Source organism: Amblyraja radiata, chromosome 6, assembly GCF_010909765.2.
Source record: "Amblyraja radiata isolate CabotCenter1 chromosome 6, sAmbRad1.1.pri, whole genome shotgun sequence".
NCBI classification, from domain to species: domain Eukaryota; kingdom Metazoa; phylum Chordata; class Chondrichthyes; order Rajiformes; family Rajidae; genus Amblyraja; species Amblyraja radiata.
In genome coordinates this window covers 46,572,104-46,595,392 of record NC_045961.1, presented here as the reverse complement: position 1 = coordinate 46,595,392, position 23,289 = coordinate 46,572,104, and the positions used below count along the sequence as shown (strand labels likewise).

The following is a 23,289-nucleotide window of genomic DNA, read 5'->3' as shown; positions in this document are numbered from 1 at the left end:
ACAAACCTGGATTGCTTTTTCAGGAGCATTAGAGGCTGAGGGGTGATAGATGTGTGACACAGTGTTTTCTCCTCCCCAGTGTGGAAATGTCAAATACTAGACGGCATAGTTTAAGGTGATAGGTAGACATTTTAAAAGGCATTTTGGTTTTGATCTTAAAACAAAAGTAGTAGGTGCTGGGAGCTGGGGAGCTGGTAAAAGTGAATACATTAACATTTATGAGGCATTTAGGCAGACTCATGAACAGGCAGGGAATAGAGTGATATGGACGACATGCAGACAGATGGAATTTTAGTTTCGATTGGCATCATGGTTTGCACACACATGGTGGGCCGAAGGGCCTTCTCTTGTGCAGTACATTTCTATGTCTCCATTTTTAAAAGGACAAAGAGCAGAGTTTTAATAGGTAGATGTGATTTGATAGTTGCAAAGGAGAATGGAAGAATTTGCATTTTGTACCAAAGATGGTTATGAAAGGACACGCAAAGGCAGCCAATGACAATATAAGTTGGCACTGCAGGTCCCAATAATCAAGGCCTGTGCAGAGCAGCACAAATCCACATTGAAGTTCTGAAATCAGAATCTGGCTCTTGTGCCTAGGGGGCAGTAAAATTGGCCTCTTTCACTGGATTACTGCAGGATTTCCACTTTCAGCTGCTAACTCGCAAGGATTTCCTTACCACTCACTCTTCACTACCTCTGAAAGCACCCATAATTTATCCTTGAGCATTCACATACACCTTGTTCACATAGCATTCTTCAGCAACATCGTCCTCGACTATGCCACAAATTTCCCCTGTATGACAAAACAATGATCTCATCACTACGTCACTCTGCTTTAACAGCGTTTCTGATTTGTCAGCGATAAGTACAATTTCCTCAATTAAATAACTGAAGACCAAAAAGACCCGTTCTTGGTCCCCGGGATGAATCTCATTCCTTAGCCATTAATATTTTTAATCACACTGATCAAATTCTGAAGCTGAACTATATTCTTTGCAATCTTGTAAACCACTTGACCTGGAAACTCAATTTTATACGTTCATTAATCCTAAGAGCAGAATTAGGTCATTCGGTCCATCGAGTCAACTCAACCATTCAATCGTGGCTGATCTATCTTTCTCTCTCAACCCCATTCTCCTGCTTTCTCCCCATATCCCCCGACACCCTTACTAATCAAGAATCTGTCGATCTTCACCTTAAAAAGACCCAATGATTTGGCCTCCACATCTGTCTATGGCAATGAATTTCACAGATTCATCACCTTCTGATTAAAGAAATTCCTCATCATCTACAAGTACATCCTTTTATTCCGAGGCTATGCCCTCTGGTCCTAGATTAGTGGAAGCATCCTCTTGGCATCCACTCTATCCAGGCCTTTCACTATTCGGTACGTTTTCTGGTCCATCGAGACCAACTATTGCACTCTTCTCCTGAATTTATCTGCTGTTTAATTCCACACCAACATCTTTGATTATTGTCAATTCAGTTCTGCACTTTCCACTGCACATAGCCCAGTCCAGCCATGCTTGGTGCGTGTGAAACTTTTTACATGGAGAAGTACTCTTAAAAATGTTCTTACCCTTTTTGTTTCAATGGCAGTTCAAGTTTAAATATTGTGGCATCATTCACAACTGCTTTATATGCCTGTTTGGAAGTTAAATTTTACAATTAGAGATAAATAATCTGGTAACTAAATGCACAATGCATTTGACCAAATGTATTCCAGTCATGGTCACAATGCTTTTCATAAAGCGAATTAATAAAACATATCCTGATGAATAAAAGCACCATATTAAAAATAATGTAGATACCAATGACAGTGTTTGATTCAATTAATTTAATTAGGGTAAAACAGCAGTCTATGTAAATAGGAGAGATTTACATTTAGTAACAGGGATGTTAGTTACCTTGTAGCAAACTTCAGGATTAGTTTAGTTTAGGGATACAGGCCCCTTGGCCCACCAAGTCCAGTTCAACCAGTAATCCCCGTACACTCGCACTATCCTGCACACGATATAATTTCCAATTTTACCGAAGACCTATACATCTTTGGAGTGTGGAAGGAAACCAGATGAAAACCCACGCAGTCAAGGGAAGAACGGACAAACTCCATACAGACAACACTCGTAGTCTGGACTGAATCTGGACCTCTGGTGCTGTAAAGTAGCAACTCTACCACTACGCCACCATGTGAAAATATTATAAAATCCATGTTTCAAAGCTAATATTTTGAAAGCTATCTTAGTTTTCAATAATAAAGCAAAAATCACTTACTTTATCCCTTGCAGTAAGAAAGCGAGGGTCATCTTGAAATGCCTCTTTTACCAATTTACTAAATCTGTTAAACAATGTAAGCAACTGCTCCACATATTTTTCAGAATCCTGCAACAGAAGTAAATTAAGTTGCTTAATATTATATATCATGTAATGTAGCACATGCTGTATTTTTAATATAGTATACCTGGCCAATGGAAATGATATCTGACCTTGAATACTATCTTTTTGACAGCTGCCAAGTTGCCAATATTAACAAGATGATCAGTTACAGCACCAAAGTGGAAGTTTGTTAATGCCATATAGATAGAAATTACCACTTTTTTTTAGCAAGAAGACAGCATAGAGGTCAAAAATATCTATAGACACCATATTAATTCGAGCAAAATATTATGAGCAGCCCAGAGGCAAGAATAAGGAGTTTCTGCCTGTACATTTTGTTTCCATGCATCGGGGTGTAGTTATCATTTTCTGCCCTTCTAAAGCTTCCATAAACAAAACACTATCTAATCTTTTAAATCAGAATATTTAAAAAAGATTAAGGTTATTTTGTCAGTTCTCTCAACTAGATATCAATAATGATATCTTCAAAATTATAAATTGAAGAAGTTTCTCAATATGATTTATACATCTCTGCAGCTGCAAGTGAAACCTGTTGTTTCAATTTGAACGGTCAAATTTTTGTTCTTAACCTACATGCTTTGAATAGGAAGAGAGTATTTTAGAACAGCAGCTTTCTTTCGTTTTTTGCTGAATAATATTAAAAGCACTTGGCCAGATTATGTTGATCTACTCGACATAAACATGAGACTATCCAAATTTCTCTGCTGCCCATATCCTAAATGGCAACAACCCTGTATTTGCCATCCTTGCTAATCCTATTCCTGGTTAAGCAGTCTCAATGTGAAACCTTTCTTTCCACTATCTCCCATCCTTTCCCTGCAAACTCCTCCAGTTTTATCCCTCTCCAAAATATCTCCTTATTAGTTTGATATATTGAAATGCTGAAGATTGATTGATTAGTAGGACTGGGTGTTACAATCCCTAAGATTTCACTACAATTGACATTCTTGGTTATGACCACTAGATGAATTTGCTACCAATCAGACACATCTTCAGTTGGGTACCTCAATGTCACTGGGTGTTTCGGCCTTTTATCAAAATTTGAAATGTGAACAAAACATGCTGGCAACACTGAAAAAATCTTTCTCTTTCCACAGATGCTGCCTGACTCGAGTGCTTCCAACATTTTTTTGTGCTTTTAATTCCTACCTCTGTTTCTTTTTAAACTGCACCACTTTGATGGTTTGGTCTCCAGTTCCCCAAGAGCCAAAGCTTTGTAATTCCCTTTGTAAATGTCACCTTTCTTTCCTCCTTTGATTCACCCTAAAACCTACATTTTTAACCAAAACCTTGGTCTTCTGCTTAATATCTCAGATGGCAATCCCAATTTCCTTTTGACAACACATGGGGATGATCTGGAATGTTTCTGTTACAATTCTTGAAACATATGACTAATCCATTCCCTTCAAGTATGATGTCATAAGAGTATTATATGTAAATAATTACCACATTAAAAGAATGATAAACATTGGGTAATTTACTTTGTGATATAACCAGTAAAATAATATAGACCATATTTTGCTTTATATACTTACAGTAGTTATAGTTTCTGCAGCTGCTACCATATCTGCTAATCCAGCACTAATAATGTGCTCTTCCAAATCTTTTAACATAGGTTCAATCCCATTTGGAACTTTATCCATCAATGTAAACATCAAGTGTAGTTCTACAGATTAATTAATAAATCACATTTATATCAACATAGCAAACACCAATAAAATATTTGCAAGTTAAGAAAGATTCTGTGCTTTGTGACTGATGAAGCTAAATTTATTTTAATTATTAATTTTAAAATTAAAAATAAATAGAAATTCTATAGAAATTTCTGTCAAACACAACAAGGATTCCGTAAAGTATGGAATATTGCCTCATTTTGGTTATTTCAGTATTTGGTTATGCAGAAAACCATTGCCACAACATTCTTACAACTAGCTTTGCCATCTGTTGAGTTTTTGAAAATAAAATTCCATGACTTGATCGAGTTGACAATTCACTGCCATTATGCTGTTTTAATCAAGATTAGACACAATATAATCCATATAGTCAAGATTATATTTATTTTTACATATTAGTTCTGTACATCAGAAATAGTTTGGATTGAATTAATTTGGAGGCAAAACAGTAGCCATTAACAAACTGGATGCATGGGTGTAGGTGCGCTCTCCGTCTTTGGAACTGACAGTCAAGGACATTATGCAGCATTTTGCATGGTTGAGTAATTCATATCCAAAGGCATGATATTTTCAGTGGGCCAAGCAAAGGTACTTTTTCTTCAACGGGTGGCAAATGGACTCCAACACGTATGCAAGATACAGTTACATATTTTAGGATGTATAAAATGGGCAGGCCTACTGAAACCATCTATAACTTATTCAATAAGTTATTCATTTCTTCTCTCCAGAGATGTTGCCTGTCCCGCTGAGTTGCTCCAGCATTTTGTGTCGATCTTTGATGAAAACCAGCATCTGCAGTTGCTCCCTACACTTATTGAATAGGCTTTAGTTTGAAAGTGTGAACTTCTAGAATGTACTATGATAGTCACTCCTGATGTAAAAGACCTTAATCTTTTTTGGTAAGTTATGAAGTATATTCTTTGCAGAATTCTGCTTCAGAAATGGAAGAATAGTAAATATTCAGCAATACGTCCTGACCCAGAAAATATGTATAGCTAAAACGGGAAACAAATGAAACAGAGGGAAAAAGCTAACACAAAATGGAGAAAATCCTAAAAACTAAATTGCTCTTTGTCAGAACAATCTACAAAGTGCATTGAAGCCCACACTACTGTGAGGTTTGACTACAGGAAGAAGATTTTGAGCATGAAGCATAGACTGAGTTGTATTTACACATGCAAAAATTAAGAAGCATTTCAGCTGAAGGATTGGATTTCAATTGAAACTGAAATGATAGGAGAATCATCTTCAAGCCATTTGATCCTGGTGTTGATTGAGCGTTTAATGGCTCTGGAGTTCAGGATGAAGAGGGATCTCATTGAAACCTACCGAATAACGAGAAGCCTAGATAGGGTGGATGGGGAGAGGATATTCCCAGTAGTGGGAGAATCCAAGACCAGATGGTACCAGAATTAAAGGTCATACCTTAAGAATTGAGCTAAGGAAGAATTTCTTTAACAAGAGGGTAGTGAATCTGTGGAATTCATTGCCACAGACAGCAGTGGAGGCCAAGTCATTGGGTATTTTTGTAGCGGAGGTTGATTGGTAAGGATGTCAGAGGTCACAATGAGAAGGCAGCGAATGGGGTTTGAGAGGAAAAAAAATACTTCAGCCAAGTTCGAATGGCAGCAGAGACTCAATGGGCCAAGTGGCCTCATTCTGCTTCTATGAATTATGATCTTATGTCATAAAGGAGAAATATATATAATTACAATTAATTACTTCATTAGTGCAAACAGTTAACTCCATAAACCAAACAAACTTACTGTCTGTCTCATTGCGTTTGATCATGCCTGGGCATTCAGCAAGAATCGTCTCTTTAAAAGAAGTCACCAGAGCATTCACACAGCACTCCATGAGCTGAAATAAAACTCTTACAATCAGAGTCCTTTACAAGAATAATGCCTTCCTCATTAGAATCAGTAAATAAATTACAATGGCATTTATATATCTATGTGTCAGAGGTTATGAGGAGAAGACAGGAGAATGGGGTTAGGAGGGATAGATCAGCCATGATTGAATGGCGTAGTAGACTTGATGGGCCGAATGACCTAATTCTGCTATCACGTATGATCCTATGATCTATGAAAATCTTAAAGAATAATTTAAAAAGAAAGATCATGTTATTACAAATTCATACAAACTTGAAAGAGGGATGTTAAAGATCAGAAATTACTTACTTCATATGAAGAAATTAGTAAATCATATCTCTAAACAGAAATAAAAATGACCCCCCTCCCCAATATTCATTTCAACAGATCTAGGATTCTCTAGCCAAATGTCGTTGAATTCACCAATACCATTCAAGCCATTAATTCAATATTCAAATAAAATTATCCTAATTTATTTTCGTAACTAAATATCCGTGATTGTGAATGTTCCTTTTAATGCAACCAAATCACGGATTTTGCAAAATAACAAACAGAAATAGAGTTGCAGTACATGTAATCTTAATTTTATTTGGGCCAAATATTTGTGTCCCAGAGATATTTTGAATATTTGAACAATGGCTATTTATCTCACCATTAAATTCAAATTTCACGTTTACCTACTATGCACAAAGATCGAGAACGCGCACTTTCTAATACAAGACAAATGAGTGTGACCAAGGCAACATATCTCATCCGTTGGAGAGATAATTGATTTTGCTTTGTATCTTCTCAAATAATCATTCTCCCCAGAGATCAGCAAGAATTTTTAAAGGGTGGTTTGAAGTCAAAATGTCTGGCAGCATAGACTGATCCCAAACAAAATAGGGGAAGAAGGATAAGCAGAACATAGGGATGGGCAGAGTTAAATCTTCCCCCTCCACCCATGCAGCATCCACCACCGTCCCCAAAATGCACAATTTGTAGAACTTTCATAAGAAAAACTTACAGCCTGAACCGAGTTGCATTCTCGTCTGGTTTCCAAATATCGAAGTGCTCTCTTTTCCTCTTCTTTTAATTTAGCATCTGCCTGTAAAAGCAATTTTGCTTGTATTAAACAGGTCAATTTTCAATGATACTTTATTGTCACATGTACCTAGGCATAGTGAAATTCTTTGTTTTACAATACACATCTATGCAAAGCGTCGCCACGTATCTGGTGCTGACAAAGCTACAAAGTACTCATTATAGTCCCGATGGTTCCTCCTTATTCTCGGCGGCCAACCCTGCTGGGTCCTCCTTTGTTCTCGGCAGAACGACCACCTCTCCCCCTCATACAGTTCGCCAGAGAGCCGTCCCTCCCCTATCTGGTCTTTCAGCCTTCATGCCCCGGGGGTCGCCTCCCACAGCTGAGCTTGAAGGTGTGGGAGTTTAGACCCCCCTTGGACCTCCTCCTCTTGGCCCTTTGTCCAGCATCAGCCAGTCCAACTCTCTCTTCCTTCCAGTTCTGTGTCTTTAGGAGCGAGTGGATGGTGAGCCTCAGACCCACTCCATGCGAGTTCCATGACTAGCTTCCAGTCGAAGTTTGGCAACCACCTGCGTGGCCCCGTATCCATCGATGCTGGTGGCTCGGGGCTATCACGGCCTGTTTTTTGAACAGCTCTGCCCAAGACCGTAAAAAAATAGCATTGTGGATGTACATCATACAGTTCCTCACACAGACCTGACACCCCCCATTGACTTCAGCTACATTGTGCACTGCCTCAGAAAACAGCCAACAAGATCAAAGACTTGTTCCACCCTCTCTTCCATCAAGCAGGAGATACAGAAGCTTGAAAGCGTGCACCAGCAGACCCAGAAAGAGCTTTTTCCCCGTTATTAAGCTTCAGAACAGTCCTTCCATAAGCTTGTGTACAGTCCGATTCACCTCTACCCCATTGTGGTCATTGAACTTTGAAACTGGTGCACTTCAATGCTGAGCACTATATTCTCTACTATCTTCCCCTTTACTCACAATCACAATAATACTTTATTAGCCAAGTATGTTTTACAACATACGAGGAATTTCATTTACCAAGTCAGTCATACAAATAAAAAGCAACGGAACACACAAAATACATTTTCACATAAACATCCACCAGTGACCCCTCCACATTCCTTACTGTGGTGGAAGGCTAAAAAAAGTTCAAATATCTTCCCTTCTATGTTCACCCGCGGCCGGGGGCCTCGAGCCTTCCGTTGACAGGACGATCTGGACTCCCGTAGCCGGCGTTTGGGCCCTCCGCATCGGGGCGATCAACTCCCGCATCGGGGGTATGTCAGCTCCCCCGCGCCAGCCATTGGACCCTGAGCCTCTGCATCGTTGGAGCTCCCGACTAGGCCTCTCCCGAGACTGCTAGCCCTTGATGGTAAAGGCCGCAGGCCACGGATGGAGCGATCCCAGGCAAGGGATCGGCTCCGATGTTGTCCACGTGGGGCTCAAAGTCAGTCCGAGGGGGGCCTCCAGCTCCATCGATGGTAGGCCGCAGAGCGATCAGAGATGCGTTCCAGAAAAATAAAAATAGCATCTCCGGCAAGGTAAGAAACTGAAAAATGTTTCCCCCCACATAAAACAAACCTCCCCCACATAAAACAAACCGGCGAACATTTACACAAACTTTTAACACACACTAAAAATTAAAAAAAGACGAAAGAACAGACAGACTGTTGGCGGGGCTGCCAATCGTGAGGCGTCCCAGGTGGTTACTCACACCCCCGTAAGTCCGCGGGGCGTGGACTTAACATTGGAGCCGATCCCTTGCCTGGGTTCGCTCCAACCACGGCCTGCGGACTTTACCATCAAGGGCTCGTAGTCTCGGGAGAGGCCAAGACGGGAACTCCAATGATGCAGAGGCTTGACCAGCCCTGACCCAGGGTCCGGTCGCCAGCGTGGGGGAGCTGACATCCCCCCCAATGTACTCTACCTAATGTACTTGAGTTTGACTTGACCGTATTTATGTATGTCTGATCTGATTGGAAAGCATGCAAAACAAAGCTTTTCTCTGTACTCTGGCACATGTAACAATAAAGCAAAACATAAAAGTACACCATTACTGCATGGATACGCACAGGCCATTCTCAGGTTACGAATACCCAACTTATGGACACCCCTACATCAGAACAATCTCCCATAGTATTAGTAAATTCCAAACTTCAACGCATGTACATATGTTCATTCCTACAAATGACAGAACTTGTTTCCTATCTCTCTCACTTCTAACCATTATTCTTTCTTATCTGTCATGTGCTTTTGATGTCTTTCAATATAATACACTATGGTCACAATAGAGTGATTTTTGTGTATTTTCCAACTTAGGGACAAAAATCAACTAATAGGTGTCTGTAAAAACAGAACCCTTTACCTGGAACCACCTGTATTGATATTTTACTGTTTCTAAACTTACATATTTCATGTAATTTTGTACACCATTTTGTTGCAAATAAGATGGGGCCTGCGTCCTGTAGAATCGCTCAGTCGAATCTAAATAAGCCTTTTCAAAATTATCACGATAAATCTGAAGCTTGTCTTCTGGATTTGAACACAGGTTGACTGCAATTGGAGAAAAACAAACCTGGTGAGGGAAAATGTTGCAAAATACTTGCTAAAACTGAACCGTAAACAAATTACAAATGCAGAACATTGCCCGATCTTTCTTAATCATGCACAGATTTGCAACTTGCAAAAGAATCTGGTCATAGAATTTGTGGTTGCTGTCAAAATTTCTTCAACCATTTATAACCTCAGCTTTCAAACCCAGTTACAACAAATGTCTGCAATTTCGTCAGCGTTTCTGTGTGTTTAGGTGTGAGCAAGTGTTAACTACAGCAAGTATTTAATTTACGCACAAATCATTTCTCAACAAATGAAAATGTATTTTTAAGTGTATGTTAAAGTTAAATAACTGAATAACCATATTTAAAAACATTAATTTAAACAAATTTGCAGGAAAATAAAGCCTATGGTTAGAATGCCACAATGAAATAAAAAAATAACAGATTTCTCTCCAAATACATACGAATCATACAATTTATGACCAAATTAACATTTAATTCCTTCCCAGTTCTGTTCATCAACTTACCAGTTTTTGGTTTCACCGTCTAATCAGGAAAGCTACTTTACATAATCTTACCGTAACTTTCTCTGACTCCAATGACCAGTTGTGAGTCAAAGGCTTCTCCTAGACGTTCAGCATGAACTAGCTTCATTGCACTATCTTGAAGACGATTCTTAATGTTCGAAAAGATTGACTCATTCCAGGTGTCCAGCATAAGCTGAAAGCATTAAAACATTCAGTGGTGAAGAAAAGAAAGCTTTTCTTGCCTATCTCTATAATACTAAAACTCTTCCTGTTGTTTGTGTTTGTGCCGATGATGTGTCAATCTGTTTTTCCTATCTTCTTCCAAATGCTAGGTCACAGCCTTCCCATTTTCACATACCCTACTCAGATGTTTCCCCGTTGTGGCGATAAACATCTTACCGTCACATTCCCACCTATATTTCCGATGATATTAATCCTTTAAATTTTAAAACAGCCCCAAAAACTCACCCATTTCTGGAAAAAAAAACCCGAGTGAAGTCACAATGCACTTGCAAGGCAGGACGGGACACTCCAGGAGGGAGGGGCACTCCAGCGCTCTCGGTGAGTCGCGGTGGCTGCCGGCGCCCGACACTTGACACCTGGTAGCGAGGGTGGTGCTGTGAGCCCTGTCTGGAGTCAAGCCTGGAGCTCGAACTGGAGTGACAGCTGAGCCCGGGGCTTGGGATGGGACCGTGACCGGGGCCGAGAAAGAAGCCGCCGCTGGAACCAAGGACAAGCCTGGGTCCGGGGTCAGGGATGAGCCCGGGTCCGGGGTCAGGGACGAGCCCGGGTCCGGGGTCAGGGACGAGCCCGGAGATGAAGTCGGTGCCTGCACTGGAGCCCAAGCAGCGGCCGAGCTGACGGCTGGAGTCTACAGCCAGGACCAGGCTGGGTACGAGAATCAAGCCATGTTCCAGGCCCCGGCGCTGCTCTACGACCTGGGTAGGTCCTGGGTCAGAGAATGGGAGTGAGGGGAGGAGGATGACGGAAATGAGGAGGAGGGAGATGGGGTAGGGAGTGGGGTGGTAGAGGGAGATGGGAGGGGGAGTGTGGAGGAGGTAGATGGTGAGTGGTGGAGGAGGGAGTTGCCCCCTCCCTATCTTCCCTCACTCCCACCCTCTCTATACCCTCCCTCGCCCCATCCCTCTCTACCCCTCCCCCTCTACCGACCCTCGCTCTCTACCACCCTTCCCTCTACCCCCCCTCCCTATCTACCCCCCCCCCCTCCCTCTCTACCCCCCTCTCCCTCTCTAGGGATTGAAGAGGCTGGGGGATGAGGAGAAATGAGCCGCGCCTGCGCAGTTGGGGGCTATGCATGAGTGGTGCAATATTGCATTGGGGGAACTTCTTGCGTTGGGGGAACGGGTGAGTGGTGGAACCTTGCGTTGGTCTAGTTCAAATATAAAAATTATTGCTGGGATTTTTGTGGTCACCCAACCAATCTTCAGCATTTTCCCCAAAGCCCTCTCAAAGAAAGCAGCTCCAACCTCAGTAATGCCCTCTGCTGAGGCAGGACCCATGCGTAAATTCTATCCTAAAGGTAGTGGGGGTAAGAGAATGCAGCGCTCAACTACCCTAAATGTAATGACCTGATAAGCCTTTCCCACCACCCAGCTTGATGCTCGGAAACATTTCAAAGCTATTAATTAAAAAAATTAAATTTAAAACATAAAATTATCTATATAACTCAAACAATGTAAAATTAAAATACACTGGCAATCCCACCTAACCTGGGGCAGTCTGTGTGGATTTACCAACAGTAAGCGCAGTCGACCACTGGTCTCAACACGTAGAATTTCTAATGAGTAAACTGCCAGGAAGTTCATGTCTTTCATTTTCAATTAAAAATGCACAGGAAAGCAAGTTGCATATCCCCACAAAACCCTGCCCAATTAATCAGTTAAGATGTGTCTTAATTGTTCATTATTACCTCTAAAGCTTTGCATATAATTATATCGTATACTGTTTAAAATTTAATTCAGTGCTGATGTACTTGCTACATTCTTGAAAAATCTTGCTTTTTGGCTTTGTCAATATAATAGAAAAGATTAAACTGTCTCATCATTTATCTACACCACCAGTGGGGGGCATAGCAAGTAATATTTTACATTCTACAGGCTAGTTAAGGAAACTTTTACAGGTTCATTATTCTACCTCGGTGACGTTTTAAGGGGAAAAGGAAGACATATCCAGAGGTACCTGAATATCAAAGAACAACAAAAAAAACTACCTAAAAATGTAACAATTGGTAGAAAAAGTGCATGAGATACAAGAAACCAATGACAATTAGTGGATTACCTAGCAGTGTAACGGACATCTTTGGTCCAAGTAACCAATCCACTCTCCCAGATTTTATGTGAAAAGGGAAATAAATCAACAAAATGCATTTTATTCAATTGTTTCTTGTCGCAGGTGACACGGTTTCTTTTTTTCGGGAAAATCGCAATACGGGCCATCTTTCTAGTGACAGAACCCCTCCTTTCCTTCAATTGTTGCATTTAAGAGTGAACTGGAAAGGTATTCAAAAATGAATATGCAGGATTTTGGGGAGAAGACTGCTGCAGTCATCCTACGGTGCTGCATTTTTCTGCAACTATAGCAGAGCTGTGTTCCATTGAAGCAGTTTGATTTTTAAATTTATGACCTTTAGGAAAGAACATATTTAAAACATTAAATTCCCATCCACCTACCTTTCGTACAATACTATCCTCCACATTGGATTTCTTATTACTACCCTGTTTGCCCATTAACGTAATTTCTAATTGACAGAAAGGCTTGGGTAAAATGTCACATTGTGTGAAGAACTTCCGCCATTCTGCAATGTAGGCTTTCAATAAAGCAGTATCATCTTGGTGGCTTAACACCCTCTGCAAAAGGAAACAGAGTTAGCTTTTACATCAGAACAAGCATAAATAGTTGATGAATAAAGTTTAACTAGAAGCAAAACTGTGTTTTATAGAGGAGGCATATTGCATCAACACAGAGTTAGCTGCCGTATAACCCGTTCCTAATACAATTACAACAACAAAAAGCCTTGTTCTTAAATATTTCGAGATTGACAGTTTCTCTATATAGGAAAGACAAGGTTGGAAATGCAAACAAATATTATTGAGGAGTGAGACAAGGAAGAAATTATAATCTAGTTTATAATCAAGATCCCAAAATTGGAGATCAGAGACAGAGAGGTGGGGCACAAATGATGGTCAGGGAGGGAACCGTTTATAGGAAAGGTTGAGGATATAAACACAAAGCATTCGGGTGAGCGTCTATCGATTCTGTTCCCCCCCCCCCCCCAGTTTTTACTTGCAACAAATTTTAATCAGAAAAACAGAACAAATACTTTTAGCTTGTGCTCTGAAAGAACCAAGATGCACAAGGAAAAGATCCTATAATTGCTAAATTAGAGCATAATAGTTTACATAGGTCATGAATAATGCAACACATTTTGTGCCTTCTCTGATTTGGGCAATTTATGACAAGCATGTGTGTTGTGAATTTAAAAGACCAAATTGTTTAGAGAAAAATTATTCAAGATCGTATAGATATTATAGCAACAAGAGATACTATTTTACAAACAATATTTAGAAATGATTGTAATTTGCTTAGGAATTATCAGCTGGGTATGCCCGCTCTTTTACCCCACAACAGTAATCATTAACCATGTTAAGTATTCATGAATGTGCCTACATTTGCACCGTTTAAACAACTGCTCCAAAAGTTGTTAAATTTGCATTCCAGTATATGTCCCTGATGATCTGGAAAGATGTCTGCTCACCTTAAGTATACATTTGTATTGATGAAATGTAACCAAATCTATCATTTGCCAGAAATATCAAAAACAGAAATTAATAGAGTAACAAGAAAATTCCCAGATATTGAAAATGTAAGGGTAGTACCAAGGCACAGCAGTTAGTGTTGCCGTCTTGTGGTTCCAAAGAGTCAGTTTCATCCTGACCTCAGGTACCACCTCCAGGGTTTATACATTTTGCCCAGTTTCCTCCAACATCCCAAAGATTAGCTATTATAAATTTCCTCTTGGCATAGGCCAGTGACAAGAGAATCAAAAAGGTGATGAGTAACTCAGTGGGTCAGGCAGCATCTTTGGAGAAAAAGGGTGATGTTTTGGGTTAGAAAGAGTGAAAGTAGAGGCAGAGGGACTGAAAAGTAGGAAAAGGCCAGAGTAAATCAGGACCGGCAACAGATGACCAAGGAAGACTGGAGCCCACAATAGCCCATTGTTGGCTGGAGAAGAGGCGATATCAGAGGAATAAAAGGATGCAGACAGTGGATGGACAACTAGGGTGGTGTAGGGGGGAGCGGGAGAAGAGGGGTAATGCAGGGGTTACTTGAAATTAGAGAGATAACGTTCATACCGTTGCCCAAGTGAAATATGAGGTGCTGTTCCTCCAATTTGCCTGTGACCTCATTCTGACAGTGGAGGAGGCCCAGGACAGAAAAGTCATTATGGGAATGGGACATTTAAAAAAAAAAAAAAAGGGAGTTGATGGGCTTGCAAGAATGAGCATGCTTCAGGGCAGTAAGAGGAAGAATGGGACTGGCAAAATTGCTCACGAGGGTGTCAGTTGGGTCTCCTTGAGCCAATGACCTCCTTCCATGTTGCTATACACAGTAAACCATAAAAAAAACGCTGGCCTATCTGGATATTATTCGTGTGACAGCAAATTTTAATTGCTGCTGTTGCATATTTTAGTACAAATGCAAAAGCATATTAAATAGCGATCTTAGTAGCTCAGTAAAAAATGTTAAGTTTTAAGTATTCCTCAAAATTTCAATGCGACATTAAGTAGAAGTAGTATAAAGATGATAAAGTACAGGTCCACCACCGATTTTCCGGAAACTAGTGGTCCGGCATTTCCTTTAATCCGGACAAAATTACGAGAGCGCACTTGAAATCCCCCCGTCATTCATAGAATTTGGCGCCTAGGCTGGGTGATGTGGCCGATCTCAACCTTATCAGGACATAATCAGCCAATAATCAGCGAATTTGCCCCCTGCGGCCGGAACTGGAACGTCAGCCCAGCTGGAGCTGGCAGATCCGTTCCCATAGCCGACATACGCTGCCAATTGGCAGGTCGAATTAGCCCTATGCAGCTGGGGCTCTGGAACTCTGACCCAGCCATAGCCGGCAGATCCGTTCCCATAAACGACTTCCAAGGCTGACTTTGCAGGCTGCTATCTCAGCTTCTCTGCGGCCTAGGCAGGCCATTCAACTCCTCTCGGAGACAGTGACCTCTGTTGATCCGTCAAAACAGATAATGCATAAAGGTTCTGGAACGAAGGGCGCCGGAAAATCTATGGAGGACCTGTATCATATTGCTTGTTTTATATTAATAATGTAGCGTTCTAAAAAAAAACTAACAAACTTACAGCTTGAGCTTGTTTGATAAAATCTAAAATATCTTCCTTGAGTGCCTGATGAATTTTTGCTGGACCTTTATCATCCCACAAACAGACAGCATGAACATCTCTATAAAATAACAACATTACTTACAATGCAGAATTCTACAAAATGTGGGAGATTTTAACTTCAATTAAATTCTAGCACAATATATCTAGAAAAAAAAGTTTAATATGTGCGAACCTTGGTTTTACTGCATTTTTTAATTTTACATGACAAGGCTGAATTAAACAGAAAAATAGAATCTCCCATGAATTAAAACTAATGATGTTTGCCTTTGCAGTCTGAACTACAATGTACAAATCACCTGCAACTTGAATTGGGCAGTCAACGATAAAGTGATAACATTAGTCTTTGAAGTCTGAAGCAAAGAAAGCTGCACACAACACTCTTTTTATGGTGTGGAATTTCTCTTTCAGACCTTCAGTCAAAAAGAGACTACAGGTATTCAGCGATCATGATATCAAACAGGTCGAGCATCCAATCCCATTGAAGAATTTTCTGACAGCTAACCAATCATGCAAAAAGTACAATATTTTAATCTTACAAGGAGCATAAAATAAAGATCAGACATAAACGTGAAAAGGTAGAAAATGAAGCATTACAAACATTTTTATAACATAATTATTTTCAAATCAGTTATTCTTTGCAGCATTTCTCCTAGGAAATTGCACCATGAAACTTATTTTCAGGCCCAGAGTATTTTGTCAGACAGAATTATACCCAAGAGACTAGAAACAAACTCATAGCTAATGAACAAAACATAATATTTTCAAGTTATTTCCCAGCAAGAACAAATTGTAAATGCTGAAAGTTCACCAGATCAATAATTTCCCTAGAATACACTGATGATCGTGTTAAAAAAAAGGTACATTTTGAAGTGTAGCTGGGAATCATGAAACTATTACTGAATTCTCATGTTTAATTGTACACTTATTCACTCCATAAAGTTTTGGAAGATTTGTCATTATTACCAATGCAAAATACCAGACTATGAATCCTGTCAATTTTAAGCTAATTGTCCAGTTCACGTCAGGTAAAGATTCACAATGGAAACTAACTCAAGGCAGCATGAATTACATTTCATATTTAATTTCTTAGGATGACGCACAACTGAAATAGAAACAAATTGCAGTTATGTGAATTTAACCAAAAAGGCACTAAAGAATTTGGAAACCTTCATCTGCACCTGACTGAACAAATAAGTGACCACAAATGATATTCTTCAAGATGAAAACCTTTCACAATTGTTTTGTTTCACATTCCATCAAAAGGACCTACAATAAAATTAGGTATCTTCTCACATTTTATGCTGAGAATTAATCATCTCCTCTATTACCTTGTCCACTTAAAGTTATACAATTTTATCTATTTAAAATGACTTGTTATTTGATGAAACTTTCCCAAGTGAGCTGACTGAGTACACATAACATCAAATAATATTACACAACTTCCAAATGGAGATTTACTCTCACCACATTTATTCTGCTCATAAAGTCTATTAGAATGCACTGTGGGCAATGAAGTCAGAGAATATTATTCCAATATAAGAAAGCATGGAGTGTATAAACTTTGGAATGATAAGATTCAATCCACAAACATTTATTGATCAGTTTTTTTCAGATTACAACTTGTATCAGAGATCTGCCCATTTATTGAGGGCAATGCATAATACAGGTGCACAACCTTTTATCCGAAAGCCTTGGGAACAGACACATTTCGTAATTCGGAATTTGTCGGCCTTCGGAATGGAAATTTTTTAGCGTAGATTTTAATGGCTGGCTCAGTGGTAGAGTGCTCGGCTCATATCCGCAAGGTCGCGAGTTTGCGCCTTGATCCCGGCAGTTCCTCGGTCGCGAGTTTGAGTCTTCAATGTAGTTTTTTCTTGCAGAATTGTCTGTATGAAATGCAGTGTGTTGAATGAATTCCTGAATTTGTAAATGTGACCGCAGCATTGAATCACCTCTAGCACTCATGTCACCCTAGCGGGGCTACATGCCCTTAGGCGGCCTAAGGCGACATTTTCACACTCTTATATCCGTGTGCAGCAGAGGCGACGTGCGTTTGGCGCCAAACGTGAGCTTTGGCGTGCCATGTTTAGCGCCAAACGTGAGCTTTGGTGTGCAGACGACATCCTGGTAAAAATGTCCGGTTTCTTCCAGGTAGGCGATATACCCTCCCGGGCAATATACCCTCCACTTCTCTTTTATGAAGGGGATTTAGTTCCCCTTTCTTCCAGGACCAACCGGAGGTTCCGCTGTCACCTCTGCGGGCCACCCTCGGTGAACGCTCACTCAACTTTGTCTTGGGATTCCTACTCTCCCGCGCAATGTACCCTCACCTTCTCTTTTATGAATGGGGATTTAGTTCCCCTTTCTTCGAGGACTGACCGGAGGTTCCGCTGTCACCTCTGCGGGCCGCCCTCGGTGAACGTCCTGTCTCCCTGTCCCTGGGATAGTAGGGGGCGATCAAACAGCACAATACCCCCCTCCCCCTCCAACTCCAGAGGAATCCGCTCCCCGATGGGCCGCTACGGCGACAAGTGGCAGTTCGCCCACAGCCCGAGCTGCGCGACCCCAAGAACAAGACGTCCCTTGCACACCATCAGCTTCTGCCCATACGGGGAGCGTGTTCCTCTGGAGTTGGAACGGGGCTGGGCTGGAGTTGCTGATCTGGGATCTCCGTGTTTGCAGTGGGCCTGGGGGTCGGTGTCCCGATGAGGGGGCACAGCTCGGGCTGTGGGCGAACTGCCACTTGTCGCCGTAGCGGCCCATCGGGGAACGGCTTCTGGTGGTCCTGACGTCTCCAGCTGGGAAGCAGAGGGGTGTAGGTGGGGTGAAACTGAAGGGAGCGACAATCTGCTGCTGCCTGCCCGCTGAGTTAAAAAGTTCCCACGCAAGACTCACGATACACTGTGTATCGTGAGTCTACCGTGGGAACTTTTTAACTCAGCGGGCAGGCAGCAGCATATTGTCAATTATTAACCCTCCCGCGCAATATACCCTCACCTTCTCTTTTATGAATGGGGATTTAGTTCCCCTTTCTTCGAGGACCGACCGGAGGTTCCGCTGTCACCTCTGCGGGCCGCCCTCGGTGAACGTTTTCAAGGACCTTTCTTCAAGGACCGAAAAAAATGTCCGCTATTCGGAGGTTTTCGTTATTTGGATCTTTGGATAAAAGGTTGTGCACCTGTATTATCATTCATTTTAAATAGCTGGAAAATCATCTATCAAAAAAAGTCCAAAAACGCTTCTCTTTGGCACAACTTTAAAAAGAGTGGGAGGAAGTCGGAAATGAAAAGCAGCATGATCACCCGTCAGGATTCAAGTCAGAAGCAATGGTAGAATTCCTTAATGGCTGCACGTGTACAGTCAATGTACTAACAGAAATATAATCATTACTATGCTTTATTTGCACCACAGCAAGTCTGGATGCTTAAATTACAAAACAATTACAAGTTATGATCCACAAAATTTAAAATTCTGCACTGGAAAGAGTGCAAAGAAGATTTACAAGGATGTTGCCAGGGCGCGAGGGCCTGAGTCATAGGGAAGGATTGAGTAGGCTAGGACTTTATTCCTTGGAGTGCAGCAGGTTAAGGGTGATCTTATCGAGGTATATACAATTATGAAGGGAATAAACCAGAGGACACAGGTTTAATGTGAGAGGGAAAATAATTAATGGGAACTTAAGGGGCAACATTTTCACACAGAAATGGAACGAGCTGCCAGAGTAGATAGTTGAGGCAGGTAGTGTAACAGCATTTAAAAGACACTTAGACAAATAAATAAATAGGAACGATTTAGAGGGAATGTGTAGAAAGGAACTGCAGATGCTGGTTTATACCGAAGGTATGCACAAAGTGTTGCTTTAACTCAGTGGGTCAGGCAGCATCCCTGGAGAAAAGGAATGGGTAATGTTTTGTGTCGGAACTCTTCTTCGGCTGAAAAAGGATTCCGCCTCAAAACGTCACCTATTCCTTTTCTCCAAAGGTTTAGAGGGATACGAGCCAAATACGGGCAAATGGGACCAGCTTAGATAGGGCATCTTGGTCAGCATGAAGAAGTTGGGCCGAAGGTCCCGTGTCTGTACTACATGACTATAAAAGTTCAAATTTGTCATCTAAACGCAGGGGCTTCCCGTCTTCCTGAGGTAAACAGTTTCACTGAACAGCTACCATTCCAGACCCAAAACAGTAATTTCAATCTGATCGCATTTTCACCACTCCCTTCCACCAAGACATAGATAACCCATCAACACAAATATATATAATCCTTAATCTAAGAAATTGACGTGGGTCATGGGCTTGCCACAGTCACGCACAAATGTAGCCCCACTAAACTTGTGTTACCTCGTATGCAAACAGAAAATGCTGTCCAATGCCTTCACTGTCTCAAATAAATTAGAGAAGTACTTACGAAAATAAGTCAAACCACTGCTGCTTCGTCACAGATTCCTGCCGTAACAGCTTTAGGACAATGGGGCGCATAAGATCCCATTTGTCCTCAAACTGGAGGGAGCCTTTATTCTGTAAGAAATTAAAGAAAATGAGCATGAGCGGCATTAATCATCACCAGTCTGAAGAAGGGTCTCGACCCAAAACGTCACCCATTCCTTCTCTCCAGAGATGCTGCCAGTTACTTCAGCTTTTTGTGTCTATCTTCAGTTTAAACCAGCATCTGCAGTTCCTTCTTACATATTAATCATTAATCTTTGGCCCCAACAACCATTTCTTCTGCCTTAAGCCATTTATATCCCATTCTCTGGAATTCCCAACTTAATTAATTATCCTTCTATCCATCTCATTCTCAAATTAAAAAACTCTCCTTATGCCTCCCAACCTTCCCATTTTGCATTGGTATTTTTTTTCCTCTGAAGTACTTTGTGACAATTGAAATATTATTGTTGCAACGTGTTATTGTTAATGGCTATTTATAGCATCAAATGATACCCTGCAGCAACATTGACACTCTTGCTTCCATATTAGAATGATAATGGTGATATTGGTTCAAGCTGAACAGAGAAATTCCATTGATCCAGTTCTGATAGATGTTAAAGCTTTAATAGTTCTATTTGAAGGTTTATAGATGCAGTCAGTGCACAGTCATTGGTTGATACTTCGGACAACCCCAGAGATCAGATAAAATGGATTTATAAATCAGATACTATTGTGGTCTTACCCTCTCTGTAATTTTTTTCCTCTAATCCTGTGTAGCTGAAAATATAAATCCAATGCGTCAGGAAAAACATGTTCATATTTAGATTCAATATCTCCATGGTACGTAACGCGGTGCAATTGTTAAAAAGATAAATATTTCACGAGTTGTCATTCTTTATCCGCAACTATCCTGCAGACCACAAAGCTAGAAATCCAAATTATATTTCAAAATACGAGACTGTAGCTCGGTACAGGGGACAATAATAAACCTAAACAACCCGAGAAATACTGGATGCATCGGTGGTCACCTTGACAATATCTTTACGATCTGGAGCAATTTCTACACATTGGAGGGTGGCAAATGTAATACTACTATTTAAAAAAGGAAGAGGGACAAGGGGGAAAATAAACATAAAATGAATGCTGCAAGCTGAACATCAGTAGTGGGGAAAATACTAGAATCTATTATAAAAGTTCCAATAACAAAACACTTGGAAAGCATAAATGGCTGTGGCCAAAGGTAGCTTGGACTAATTCACACTAAACAAATCTATTGGCGTATCTTGGTGAGAATGTACCCAGGAGCACAGATAAGGAAGGAATGGTGGATGTGATGTATTTGGATTTTCAGAAGGCTTTCGGTTAGATCCCACATAAGAGGTTAAAGTGCAAAAAGAAACCACATGGTGACATTGGTTAACAGAAAAGAAACAGTAGGAATAAAGATTTAAGAAAGAACTGCAGATGCTGGAAAAATCGAAGGCAGAAAAAAAATGCTGGAGAAACTCAGCAGGTGAGGCAAAATCTATGGAGAGAAGGAATATGCGAGAATTATTCTTCAGACTGAATAAAGGGATCTTATTGTGGATGGTCGGTAGTCATAAGTGGGGTGCTCCAGAGATCATTGCCTGGGCCACAATTTGGATGAGTGAAGTAAATATAACATCCAGGTGACAAATAGCTGTGGTGTTGGGGGGGGGGGGCAAGATGTGAGTTGTGGGGAGGATGCAAACAGACTAGCATGATTGAAACAAGTTGGGTTAGTGGACAAATGCATGACAGGTTGATGTGGTTGAATTGAATTGAATTTCCTTTATTGTCATTCAAACAAGTTTGAACGAGATTTCGTACCATGCAGTCATGACAGAAAAGAAAACAACAAAACACACAATTAACACAATTTAACACAAACATCCATCAGAGCGAATCTCCAGGCACCTCCTCACTGTGATGGAAGGCAAAAAGTCTTATCTCTTCCTTGCTTGTGCTCCCGCTGCGTCGAGGCGATTGAGGCTCTCGATGTTGAAGCCCCCACCGGGTGATGGTAAATCCCGTGGCCAATTTTAAGCTCAGCGAACGGGCCAATTCAAACACCATGATTCGGGGCGGATGAAGCTGCTGTTGGGGGAGCTCCCGAAAATCGGTCACCAACCAGGGACCTGCGAGCTCCCGATGTTACCGTCCACAGGGCTCGCGGCCGAAGCCTCCGAAGCTCCGAAGTCAAGACGCAGCCACAGCGCCACCACACCACAGTCAGCCAGCTCCGCGATGGTGAGTCCACAGGCTCTGCCACCGGAGCCCCCAAGGTCGATTCCAGTTGGAGGCCGCCAACTCCACGATATTAGGCCTCAGCGCAGACGGAGAAACGACAAGGAAAAGGCTGCATCCCCGTTGAAGGAAGAGATTTAAAAAAGTTTCCCCCACATATATACAACTAAAAATAGACTAAAACATACATCTAACAAGACAAAAAGAAAACAAAAAAAAGAAAGACAGATGGACTGCAGGCGAGCCGCAGCTGCTTGGGCAGCACCGCCACTTCCGGATAAGTTATTAACCAATACTAAAGCAGAAAGACAAATTATTACCTGAATGCTAATAGATTGGGAAATGCGAGGTCCAATAGACAATAGGTGCAGGAGTAGGCCATTCAGCCCTTCGAGCCAGAACCACCATTCAATGTGATCATGGCTTATCATCCCCAATCAGTACCCCGTTCCTGCCTTCTCCCCATATCCTCTGACTCCGCTATCTTTAAGAGCCCCATCTAGCTCTCTCTTGAAAGTATCCAGAGAACCGGCAAAGAATTCCACAGACTTACAACTCTCTGTGTGAGTTGTCCACTCTACACAAGTCGTTGAAAGCAAATGATCAGGTGCAGCAAGCAGTCAAGAAGTCTCGTAAAAGGATTTGAGTAAAGGATATCTTGTGCAACTGTACAGGCAGGTGATGAGGCGTATCTGGACTTGTGTGTGCAGTTTTGCTCTATAGTTTTTGCCATGGAGGGTTTACATAAAAACATTATTTAAATGATTTCTGAGACAATAGGACTGATATGTGAGGAGTTTCACTCAGGTAGGTCTGCATTCACTGGATGTTAGTTGAATCCAAAATTGGCTTGGAAGGAAACAGGTAGTGAAGGGTTGTCATTCAGATTAGAGGCCTGTGACCAGAGGCTGCTGCAGGGATCGGTGCTGGATCCATTAGTTATTTGTTATCCATGTTAGCAATTTGGATGACAATGTTATTAACATGATTTGTGAGTTTGTAGATGCCACCAAAATTATTGGTATAATGGACAGTGAAGAAGGTTATCCAAGATTACAAGAGGATCTACATAAACTGCAGAAGAATTGACAAATGGAATTTAATT

The 23,289-nt window shown here is 41.2% G+C and overlaps 1 protein-coding gene across 3 annotated transcripts in view; it reads right to left on the bottom strand.

Moving 5' to 3' along the window:
• Positions 1-23,289, bottom strand: part of cul5 (cullin 5) — a 62,983-nt gene that overhangs the window by 25,712 nt on the left and 13,982 nt on the right. For 2 of the 3 annotated variants that reach the window (XM_033022698.1, XM_033022697.1), the window contains exons 2-11: positions 19,897-20,006; positions 15,448-15,547; positions 12,750-12,926; positions 10,111-10,252; positions 9,385-9,530; positions 6,951-7,031; positions 5,840-5,933; positions 3,936-4,066; positions 2,278-2,385; positions 1,583-1,647 (exon numbers count right to left, since the gene is read on the bottom strand). In XM_033022698.1, the coding sequence (XP_032878589.1) occupies positions 1,583-1,647; positions 2,278-2,385; positions 3,936-4,066; positions 5,840-5,933; positions 6,951-7,031; positions 9,385-9,530; positions 10,111-10,252; positions 12,750-12,926; positions 15,448-15,547; positions 19,897-20,006 (1,154 nt within the window). Of the gene's footprint in view, positions 1-1,582; positions 1,648-2,277; positions 2,386-3,935; positions 4,067-5,839; positions 5,934-6,950; positions 7,032-9,384; positions 9,531-10,110; positions 10,253-12,749; positions 12,927-15,447; positions 15,548-19,896; positions 20,007-23,289 lie in introns of those variants that run through there. The other variant, XM_033022699.1, reaches the window with a different exon arrangement.